The following is a 12,403-nucleotide window of genomic DNA, read 5'->3' on the forward strand; positions in this document are numbered from 1 at the left end:
TTTTTTTTTTTTTTTTTTTTTTGAACAAACAAACAAACAGAGCAAAAGTGACCAAAGTTAACTATCCAAACACTGCTTACCTAGCCAACTCAAAATACCGATACACAAAGCAAGTCACAGAGACAACAATTAAGGTTCACAGGGAGGTAGGGAGGGATGGGGAGAGGTGCTGCCGGAAGAGGTGTGTCTTCAGCTTGCGCTTGACCCCCCAGGTATTATTTCCCATAACACTGTTTACAGACACCAGTAATATTTTTTTCATTATTTTATTAACTCTAAACAGTTTATTAAGCCTCCAAGGTTAAGATAGTAAAAAAAAAAGTGTTTTGTAGTTAATATTGGCATTATTTTGTTTTTCCTTTGTAAGTATAGAGGTTGGAGGTGAGGACTTGTGTGTGTCTGCATGTGCACGTGCATGCGTGTGTGTATGGGGCCCACGCAGGTAAATGGCTACCGGCCACCACCGCTAACCTCTTTTAATAAGTTAATAAGATATTAAGTTTCAAAGCTGCTACTAATGGCCCAAGAGGTTGGGACTTGTGTGGAGGTGGGCTTTCAGCCTGAGCTTGGAGGTGGAGAGTGATGCTGCTGCCTTAACTGGCACATGCAGCTCATTCCCACACTGTTGGGCCAGGGTGGAAAAGAGGTGAGACTGAGACCGAAACAAAAGTACAAAATCACAGTGAGGGAAGAAGACGGCCATGTTCTGGATGAGTTGGCGTGGTGTAGTGGGTCAGTGGTGTAGTAAATTTGTACCCGGTGTACTGCAATTGCAGTAGACCACCTACAAAACAGGCTGGACTGGGAGATCAGTGGCAAGAGAGAGCAGGTGGTAAACTATTAGATGTTGTATGGGTGTCAGGGGTGTCTGACTCCAGTCCAAACCTGCTAATAATGGTAGGCATGGTTTGCAGTGCATCAACACTTAAAGGTATAATATGTCATTTTTTGCTAAAATACATTTATTTTCGAATACCTTTTATCATTGGCACTTTTTAGGCAATAGCAAATAAATGTATAATTATTTCTGCAATAAATATTGCTGCATTAGTTATTTTCAACCTCCGCTATAGCCGAAGCAGCACACATTTTCAACGCAGCACTAAATATGGAAGAGGGCAGTTCTTATACAGTTCTGTGGTTTGAGCATAGAGGGTCAATGGCCATCTCCGTCTCCGGACTAAAGTCCCATTGAAACCCATGGTTTGAAATGAAGAGGGGGGATATCAATGATTCTGAAAAGTTCTGCATGGAGGAATGGTCAAAGATCCCTCCAAATGTGTTCGCCAACCTCAGAAATTATAGGAAAAGACTCATGGCTGTCATCTTTGCCAGAGGTGTTTGCACAAAGTATTTAACCGGGGGTGGGCACTAATTGTGGAACCTGTTTTTTCGGAAAATACATTTATTAGTAGAAAAAAGTGAGACTTTGGTTGATTCCATTGAATCATTAATAAAGTGCACTATGTTATGCATGTTGGAAATACATCTTATGTCAATAAGTGTATTCTTTTTCAGTTAACAGCAATTTTTTGTGCATATTTATTAAGGGTGCCAATAATTCTTGAGCCCACTGTATAACAATATCAAAAAGGGTTTTCTTTATCTTGTTGCTATGATGTAATACACATTTTTGATGGTGAAATATTTGTATGTATCATGGAGTTCATGCTCGCAGATAGACTTCATTGTCCAGTGTGCCTCTCTATTTGCAGATGAGACTTTTTTGGTATCATTTTTGGGTTTTCACTTTGTAATGGAACTGCAAAAATAGTTTGGTTGCAGGAGCACTGAAGGTCTGAGTTGAGCAGTCAAATGGTGCATGTGCCATGGTCACTTAAGTCTACTATTAATTAATTAATGAGGTTGTTACACCTCATTTCCAAGGCCTAAATTGATAACTGATCCAGGCAAACTTTTAACTTTAAACTGATCTTTGGTCTCAAACCTGCTTTTATTGAGCTTCAGATGGTGGTTACTCACCCACACAGATATTTCACAGAGACATGCCATGATCCACGAGTAGATGTGTGACTCAGCAGGGGGAGGGGAGAGAAGGAGCAGAGGGAGGCCATGCAGAACAGCCATGACAGGAGAGCACTGAGGCTTGAGATGGTGCTGTAGTCCAGGGATATCAAACTTGAGTCCTGGAAGGCAGCAGTGTCTAGATTATCCTGGTTCCATTTCAGGAGCCAGTTTAGTCCATGGAAACATTTGCTTTGACTCTTTACTCAACCAGTGACTCAACCCTCCTATTATTTGCCAAATGTTATTATTTGGTGGGATTAAGCAGTATTGGTGGGATTAAACAGTAAATTTGCAATAAACATAATGCTGTTTTCAAAAGTCCTTGTACCAGCACAAAGGTGTTGTTATGTGATCATTCTGTCTCCAGGCTCTGTAGATGTCTAAAACATATAAAAATATACAACCTTTGAATTTGTTTTTTCCATCTCTGATTCTTTGTTGGTGATTCTAGTGACACTTAAATTAGGAGTGTAAGAGCTGAAAAATTGCAGACTCTGCAGCCCTCCAGGATTAGATTTTCATATCTCTGGAGTAGGGAGAGACCAGGTGAGGGGTAAGCTCGGGAGGACTTCAGTAGTGAGCCTGCATGTAGAGATGGCTTGATTTATGTTATGCCTTCTACGTTGCTGTGGTTTATACCAAAGACTGCTGCAGCTTTTCAGCAAGAGGACAGGTATAATCTCAGCAAGGTGGAGTGGTCAGGTCTGAGTAAAATGAGAATTTGTGTATGGTCATGCAATGTAGAGAGAAACTGGGAATTTCTTATTATTTTCTAATTAAATGTTAAAATATAACTCCATTAGCCAACATAAAAAGTGAGTTTTAAGCTTGCTTTTGCCTTGCTTATATGAAGTTTGCCAAAGAAATGTTCCAGTTACCTATGAAGTTAAAAAAAGATGGTGTGTTTGCCAGTTGGCGGAAGAATTGGTGAGAAGAGCTTATGCTCTAACAGTGAAGCCACATAGGTGCATTTGTTAAAAAAGGCTGGTAGAACTGTTACAGTAAATTCATATTTTATTGCAGTTTTATGGAATGATAAAGTTGTTGTTTTTTTCTTCCCCATCCGCATCACCGCCCCCGCTTGTTGACAAATTTAGGCTTTTGTTTTTTAACTGCTGGTGTGAGGCGGGAGTGCTGTGTATCTCCTGTTCTAATTTAGAGCAGTGTGTAACATGGTGGCATGTACCCTACACTTAACATCCACCTCCCAGTGCCCTCTTTAACCATCTGAAACCACAGTCCCAAAGTTCCCATTTCCTGTGGCAAATGAAATAAAACAGAATTTTAAACACAACATATTTGTATGTATTACTAATACGTTAAAACATAAAAATAGCATTTTCAATTGCTCAATGTGAAGCCTACTCGAACATTTTAAATACAAATAATTACCACAGGCTAGTCAGCCTTATGAACAAAAGCCAACCTAGGTCTGTTTAATGTCATAACATAATTCTCATACCATGTACACTGTGACAGCATCCCACTATATAAAAATGGATACAAAATACAGTTTTAGTTTGTTAACATGTTCATAGTTTTTTCCTCTGAATCAACTAAAGCTATGTTATCTATGCAAGTGAAATATTGAGATCAAAAGTATTCCTGCTCTGTCTTTTCCTTCCTTCATTATTTTTTCCTTCCTTCATTCATTATACACAATGCTGCAAGAACCAACATTACCATTATTAAATGTTTAATAGGTTATCCATTGTCCTTGTAGTACAGTGGAAATAGACTGCATGTTTTTTTGCAGATAACACAATTATTCATGATAAAACTTATCAAAAATACAATTTTCTCTATAACTTTGTGACTACAACTTACATGTACCAATGCTTTTGAAATGCACTGTCATATTAATTCAGGGACCTGCCTTGTTCCCTTCTGTAACTATACCATATTTAAAGGCTGCTAATACACTTAAGGAAGTATTTTTAAATTTTTATACTGCCCTGGCAGAAAAGTTAATGAAATGAAATCCTATGAGAAAAGGCAGAGGTATCATTTTTGTGAAGGGGCAGTGATTTTGAAAATACGCAACAGAAATGCAGATCAAATGGTAGAAGTGGAAGGCAGCCACCATGGTTTGTGGCCTGGAAATTAAACTTCTAGCCTTTTTGATTTTCAGATGTGCTTGTTTTAAAAAAAAAAACACATTTTGAATGCTACTGAATGAAGTTCATAAAATAAAATAATAAAAGCTTTTCAGAACCGTTACTGCACTTGCTGTTCAATGCTTGCTATTACTGGGGTGTTTTATCCCTTCAAGATAAAATGTTTATCTTCATAGTTTAACTAAAAAATAAAGATAATGCTACTTTGGGAGACAAATATTAGTTTGTCAGTCTGTCACTCTAACAGTTGTAGGTTATAACAACCATTTGAGGTTATGAGCTATTTCAGAACAAAAGGACTGAAGGGGTGTGTTCCTTCTGCTTTGAATATTTACATGATTATGGCAGCCAGCTAACTAACCAGACATATGCTATCATTTAGATTACTAGCAAGCATAACATAGAGAACTACATGGAAAATGGCCCTGACTTCAATGACACTGGCATCAATAGCACTGAAACCAACCAAACCAGTGGAGTGATTCAGCCATTCCTGTATGAGCCAATACACATCGATCCCAGTGTTGGGAAGATCACTGCCTGAGACTCTAGAGTGGATCTACAGCTGTCAGTCAGGCAAATAAGAATGTGTCAGAACGATGACTAATTTTCGCTGCCTGGTTTGCCAGGTTAACAAGCTATTGAACACTGTCAGTTTGTCATCGGGCCTTCAAACGAATTTCCAGTATAATTTAATTTCCTCTGAGAATAAAGTCATACTGTTTCATTCCTTTGAACCTTGGTGATGATATTTCTCTGTTTACCCTTTATTGACACAGTATTGCATTTGCTGGGTAACTAAGTTGGTTATTCCAACCCAGCAACAAAGTCTTCTTCTGTTCAGCTATATTTTATATACACTTCAGGGGAATATGAGGGCGGCACGGATGGTGCAGTGGGTAGCACTGCCGCCTCACAGCAAGGAGGTCCTGGGTTCGAATCCCCGTCGGCCGGGGCCTCTCTGTGCGGAGTTTGCATGTTCTCCCCGTGTCTGCGTGGGTTTCCTCCGGGTACTCCGGTTTCCTCCCACAGTCCAAAGACATGCACGTTAGGCTGATTGGAGAGTCTAAATTGCCCATAGGTATGAGTGTGTGAGTGTGTGAGTGTGTGAGTGAATGGTGTGTGTGTGCCCTGCGATGGACTGGCGACCTGTCCAGGGTGTATTCCTGCCTTTCGCCCAATGTATGCTGGGATAGGCTCCAGCCCCCCTGCGACCCTGATCAGGATAAGCGGGTTCAGATAATGGATGGATGGATGGATGGGAATATGCAATTATAGTGCTGTGGGATGCCACTGCTTATTTATTTATTTATTTATCTGAAAGGGAATCACATAGGACATTCCAGACAAAATTCCCTTTGCCATTATTCAGATTATCCTGAAATGTTTGCAGGAAGGAAATTTGACACACATTTGAGATTTGGGCCGAATATCTTTTGGGGGTATTATTGGCCCTGTAGGTGCCTCTTTCAATTCAGTTTGCTCGCAGCATCTTGGTTTTTACAATTCTTATGGGGTGTTCTAAGTTATGCGTGTAATAGTGGTACATGTATTTCTCCAAATTCTTCTTGTACTGCTACATGTTTTTCCTTGGGTGTACCACAGGGTAACAGGGGATCCATTTTGTTTTCTTAATGAGCAGGCAGCTCATTAAGCTGGGATGTCCCATTTAAAACTTACAAGTCAGCTGATCCAGTTACCTGCAGTCCTCCGGCGCTGAGTAGCCTCTCTGCTGAGTCTATAGAATCAGCATCCTGCCCCTGTCCCCACTAGCTTTTTCTGCCTCCACCCCTGTGCATTATGGGTAAACTAAGGTGATTTTTGTGCCAATGCCACAATCCTATTGAAGTCAGTGTGAATTGATTTCCTTTTGAATTCATTTAAGGTTATGTTCAGAGTCATTTTGAATCCCTGGCAGTATTACTCATGCAGTTCCCATTAAAAGTAGCAAAGGCACTATAATATGTGGAGGGGGAAGGGGGACTTGATGACTCAGCTTTGATGGTGACCTGTTTACTGCCTGAGTCACCGTTCCTGTTCTGATGTTACATTTCTTACTTGTAAAAGGCAGAAAACATGTTCTCCTGTCAGCCATGTAACAGTGCATTAGTTATACGCTGTGCAGTACAGCTGCATGGTCTCCCAAGAGATGGCCCGTGAGACCTTGATCTGTTCTTGATCTGACCTTCACTCTCCAGTGCATAGGCTTGTATATGGAGGTTGGTGACTTTGTCTGCAGTCCAGTTGCGGTTTCTGATTTTCACCACTTGTCACATACTGCTATGAAGGTATGATGACCCCATCAGTTGTGGAGGGAGCTGCAGTTTCCGCCCATAATTTGGAACGGTGAAAGTATTACTGAGTATATGAACCTGGATAGTTACCTTGAAGTATCCTCAGGCATAAGGGGGATAGTTGATGCAGTTGATCATAAATTCAGTAGTAGCAGACAATGACACATTAGGCCAGTGATCCTCAGTCCTGTGCTACTCTTAGAGTTGAATAAAAATGAATCCACAAGACCCTGCGACTCTCCAGGATTAGGATTGAGGACCACTGCATGGACAAGACAGACTCTTAAGCCTGTGGTTCTAAAGCCTGATCTTGGTGGGTGAGATGGGATACGAATGTGTAATTAATGCGTACAATATAATGTAGTTTACAGAAAATGGTGCCAGTCGTGTAAATAATGCATTGAAGTTTACAGTAGAAAAGGCTTTGTATGTGAGGACTGCATTGGTATGAAGTATTAGGCACATCAGTGAATATGACTGCCTGGTTCTAGCTTTTTAAAACATACTGTACATACAGTAAAGTGCTGTAAGACAATAAATATTGACCAAAACAATTACATTAAGTAAGGAATAATCCATGGCGAGGTGACCATTATAGGGTTTTAATGCACGATGCAGAGGCGAAGAACCACCCGACGTGAAACGGGTTAACAACCAAATATTAACGACCAACTCGGAGTGGATTATTCTGCTTATACCATGGTCTTTTACAAAAGATTAAACTATTAGCAGTGGTCCCTCAAAATAAAACTTTTTTTACTGGCACTAACTACTTCAAGACGTTAAGGCGGCTACTAATTCAGCATGTTGCTATGGTAACATATGTTGGTTAAATTCTGCTCAAAATAGAGAAGCTAGTCAGATGAAGTCCAGTTTTTATTATTTTTTATTTTTAAACCACGGCTAAATTGGTTTCTTATTCACCCTTCTTATTCATAATTCCTGGTCCACCTTAAATTGTTTTAAACCAGTGTCTATTTGCAATTTCACAGAAATCGTCATGCAATTTAGCCAACATCTTTTTTGTGCTGGTGATAGCTAGCCAGTAAAGGAAAAGATTATAGTTATTTGAGAGTTGTCCATTTACAAAGAAAAAATGGATGTCATATAGTAATAGTATAGTTACGTTAGCAAACTAGCAAAACATCAGACAGCTTATGGCATTTAAAAAAGAATTAAAAGACAGCAAAAGCATTTACATGGAGAAAACAACAATAAAGCTGCAAGTATTGGATATATCCAAAGTGAATGCAATTTCGTATGGACATTATCACTAAAGGAGACAACATAGCTGAAGAAAGTATAAAAAATATGTTTTATAATGTGGTTTAGATGTGAAAATGCTTTGAGGATGGAAAAGCTCCTTTTGTTTTACTGCCATTTATTTCCCTTAGCACTGATAAGGGACTGAATGGTGTTGTTGGCCAGAGACATGTCTGTTTCAATCTGTGCCCAGTTGGTAGTCATTGTGTAAATTTCTTTCATCCCCATTCTGTACTAGTAGACTACACTGTGTCCAAGCAGTCAGCTGTGATTCCCATAGCCCAATGGTCTTCAGTTGTTACTCAGTACTTAATTGAACAATAAAAGCTCTTGACTACACAGTTAACTGACCTAACCTGGGTGTCGAGTGTGAATTGGTTGATGCTACTAAAGCAAAAACAAAAACCAGCAGTCCCTGCGGCTCTCCAGGACCGGGAGTGAAGATCACTGCTACAGCCTGAGTGTGGATAGATGAGGTGAAGCTGGGCCTGTCTGTCCCACCTGCAGGAGGATCTGTCTCCGTCGTAAGTGCCCACGGGTGGAGCACGCAGCGGGGGTGATGCCCCGGGAGATGGAGAAAACCGTCAGCAAACTAATGTATGACTTCCAGAGGAACTCCACCTCTGACGACGACTCAGGTTGCGCCCTGGAGGAGTACGCCTGGGTGCCCCCCGGACTGAAACCTGAACAGGTACTCTACATTTTACTGCACCTTCCTAACCACCACCCTCAGATAACGCCTTCCCAAGCCTATCATGCCTGGCTGTAAGGACAAATACACTAAGAGTTTCTGCCCAAGATCTAAAGCCAAATTTGTGTTTGTCCGCCTGTTTCAATGAGCAACCTTCAGGTTATGGCAGCACAAATATATGGAAATCTGTGTTTAACCAGGGAAGGTTTGGGCTACATTTCTTGAATGTGCTGCATGATTATGAGAAATAAATCTGATCAGTTTTCTTGGTGGTTGAATCTGCTTTCTTGGATTTAGACATGAGCCTTGCCTTGACAAAACCCAAGTCACTGAAGTAGATTTCAAAGATGGTCACAGCCTGTTCTTTCAGCTATTCAGCTTTACAAAGTGTTGGAAAAACAAGAAGCTTTATTATCTGAAAATTTGGAAAATGTGGCCTCCCACCCCCTCAAGTCCATTTAGATTTTTTGAAAGAGCACCCGTTCAATGAGTAGTCCTGTCAGGTCTCTGTACTCAACCAGAGTAAACATCATTTTTCTGTTATGGTTGCAGGTTTCACTGATTAATATCCTATTGTCTATAAATGTCTTTAACAGCACAGTTAAAGAGCTTTCATCAGCTCCTGTGTGGAGTCCCAGGCAATAATCCACACCTTAATGACCCTGCATGAGGCGTGTTGCCGGGATACAGCAAGATCACATAATAGGTGCTCCCAAGCAGTCATGAATTATGACTTATAGCTGGAAGACTTATCCTATAGTGGGATGCAGAGGTCTCAATTACTGCAGGGGCGAATTGTGCGACCGAGTGGAATGAGCTATTGTCTCGATAGCACTTGAAATGCTAACGTTCTATATTTTATAACCTGTATTACAGAGTTCATTCCTGTTTTCTTGACTGTCTTGCGTTCGCCAGTAAAATAATTTTTTCATTGTCGAGCACATGTGTGTCTCTGTGTGCATGTGTATGCATACATGGGTTTTCATCCCTTCTACCATTGACGTCATAGCCATCTATTTTTGTCGGCTGTTTAAAAAAAACAATTTAGCAAAAATGTTACGATCTGCATATAAAATGCTATTATTGCAGGCTGTTTTTCAGTGATGGCCAAAATCGAGTCCTGATTACACATATTTCAAAGCTGTCAGTTTTCTGGAGAGCCAGGCTTTGCTTTCCGATCTGTGGAATGGAGACATTTCGGCATTTTCTCTGTAATTTATTAGCCTGGAGCATAGTTGAGGTTTCATGTTATATTCATAAATCTCAACACCAGGTTTTCCAATGTGGTTCGTATGTTTGGTGCTGTTCCTTGTAGACATTTACAAAGCTGTTGTAACAGCTGTAAATAAAATTGCATACAGTGTAATATAGCAACCTTCAAAATAAGTCCAAAAAACTACAAATGCATTTCAGCCCAGCAGTGTACATACAGAATGAGGGGGCAGGTCAGGTTATTCTATACTTGATTGTAAATGTGGGACTGCATTTCTCACATTGAACATATATTCATTAGGCTATTGCATTACAGTAGTTTCTTGGTTTCTGAGGTGTTGGACTTTGGTCAGGATTCAGCCTAGGGTACATAGTTATCCAGGGTTTTCCATGACTCTTTGGTTTCTAGCATCTTCCTGGGTATCTCTGTTCCAGCCACTTCTCCCGTTAGCCTGTTTTCTTTCTTTTTTTTTACATCAAGCAAAATCTCACCTCTTAATTTAGCAAGTGTTTTTGCTTAGCAACAGCCGTTGCTGTGGCACCATGAACGGCGTGCAGTTCTCCAGTTGCTGCTTTGCAGAGACCGTCTTACCTCTGCAGAAATCATTCACAGGACCCAAAGATAGGGAAGGTGTCTCAGCCCAAAACCACTGAATGGAGTTCAGTTTTTTTTTGCCCATGTGAAACCATTAGCATGCACTGTAGAACACATCACAGTTGCCAGAACAATACCAAAATGAAAATAATGACATTTTAAATTTGTATCATCTGAATGTCAGACATTTCACAATTAATTTTAACACTGTTTCTGTAATGTGGTACATTTGATCTGGAAAACAAAACAATCACAAATGTATTCTGAGAAAGACCAGATTCAAATAATTCTGCACTGAAAATACATAAATCAAATCAGCGGTCAGACCAGGCTCTGCGTTTTGAAAAAGGATGGAAAGTGGAGTGGTGTGTCGCAGTAGAAAACCAAACATAATTCCATTTGTGGGAGCTGTTGCCATGTCCTGGATGAGGAGAATAATGTGCACCTTCTGGAGCGTCAAGGTACCATCTGCCATCACAACCAGGAGAACGTGCTTCTGTTGTTAAAACCTATACCGACCTCCTGTCTCCACCTTAAGGTCCATCAGTATTATAATTCACTACCCGAAGACAAGGTTCCCTATGTGAACAGCCCTGGAGAGAAGCACCGAATCAAGCAGCTTCTGCACCAGCTGCCCCCACATGATAATGAGGTGAGTGACACCCCACCCTCTCACCCACCCTTCCCATGTTACCCTACCCTGCCTCCTTCAACCTCCATTAACCTTCCTATTATGCTTGGGGTCTATTTGAACCCATTCAGTGTTTGACTCTCTTAAAAACCACTAAAACATTTTTCTAATTCTTGTAACTTTTCTACTTTTAGCAGTAAACATGAAATAAATATAATGCTATGTTTTTAAAAATCCTGTACAAACTTTGCATACAAAGATGGTGTATGGGGTTAACTTTACCCTCTGTAGCATCTTCCCATACAGGTGTCAAACTTTCACTTACCTCAGTTTCACTTACCTCAGTTTTATATTTATAGATAAATGACGAGACATTTGGGAGACAATAAGAAGGCAACACACAAATTTCTCTATTTCAAAACCTTTGTGTCAATTTACAGTTGGGGTCAATTTGACCCCAAACCTAAAAGCGGTCATAAAAGCTTAACATACTTAACAATATGGTCCTGTTTGGGTATCATGTGTATGTACACAATGTGATGATAAAGATGAAGCAAGTTAATGATGATCATATAGGCTGATTGAAGCTGCTTGGTGGAGTATTGTAAATAATTTTTTTGTGATGATGGTGATGCTGAAGCTTTGGTACTTGAATATGTTGTGTGCAGGTTTGAGTGGTAGTGATGACAATGATGACAAGTGGCTTTCCTCACCTTTAAACTACAGCAGTGAAACAGTAGCAGCGGCGCTAAGCCGAATGGGCGTATCTCTGCCAGCTGCCTCCTGCTTCTGCCCATTCTGGGAATATTCATGTAAACTGTACACAGGAACCATATATTATAGTTTTTTAGCACTGGCATGTAAATGGAAGATATATTTAGTTTGATGGGGGAGATAAATCTAAAATTAGAATTATTCAGTCTCACCTTTCTTTTGATATTACAAGTAATGGTTCATACTGACACTCATATTGAGAGTAACAGGGCCTCTCGTACCGTACTCGTTCTTCGGACATGACAAAATTAGCATTGGCTGTAGCGCTAATGCGGTGTTTTCAAATGGGAAGAAATGGCCCGATCTGATTACCAAGAATTAACCGAATCGCTACCACACCCACAGTCAATTTCTTCTTTTACAACTGCACTGCAGTTATGCTAATGCCTGAAGTCAAAATTACTGAAATTGAATTGGACATGCCCTAATTCCCCAGGCTTGCATCACTACTAGTTGTGCCTTTACTGCAAAAATAGGGCCCATAGAGTACATGCTTTTTTTTTTGGAACTTTCCTTTGCTACCATTGACTCACCCTAAAGTACCATTTGAGCTTCATTGCCAAGTGCTAGCTGTTGTTGTTTCCAAGCTGTTGACTGTTAATGAAATCTCAGAGGGATTTGTTTTCTTGTTTTAATGAATGTTTTACTGAACAAATCATTTGTTTAATGAGATTAATGTTCAAGTTAGCTAGGTAGATTAGCTTGTTAATTTCTGATTTGATATTGGCTGTAATTACCTAACAGATGGGGATAATTGAGGAGAGAATTTCCCCAAAATGAAATGTCCTTTGTGAGTAA

The 12,403-nt window shown here is 40.1% G+C and overlaps 1 protein-coding gene across 4 annotated transcripts in view; it reads left to right on the forward strand.

Moving 5' to 3' along the window:
- LOC133138627 (prickle-like protein 2) overlaps positions 1-12,403 on the forward strand; it is a 49,994-nt gene that overhangs the window by 28,365 nt on the left and 9,226 nt on the right. For 2 of the 4 annotated variants that reach the window (XM_061257536.1, XM_061257537.1), the window contains exons 2-3: positions 8,210-8,393; positions 10,739-10,852. In XM_061257536.1, coding sequence (XP_061113520.1) covers positions 8,262-8,393; positions 10,739-10,852 — 246 coding nt within the window. In that variant the 5' untranslated portion in view covers positions 8,210-8,261. The remainder of the gene's footprint in view (positions 1-8,209; positions 8,394-10,738; positions 10,853-12,403) is intronic. The other 2 variants (XM_061257538.1, XM_061257539.1) reach the window with 1 other exon arrangement.

The sequence above is a fragment of the Conger conger genome, chromosome 10 (assembly GCF_963514075.1).
Source record: "Conger conger chromosome 10, fConCon1.1, whole genome shotgun sequence".
NCBI lineage: Eukaryota > Metazoa > Chordata > Actinopteri > Anguilliformes > Congridae > Conger > Conger conger.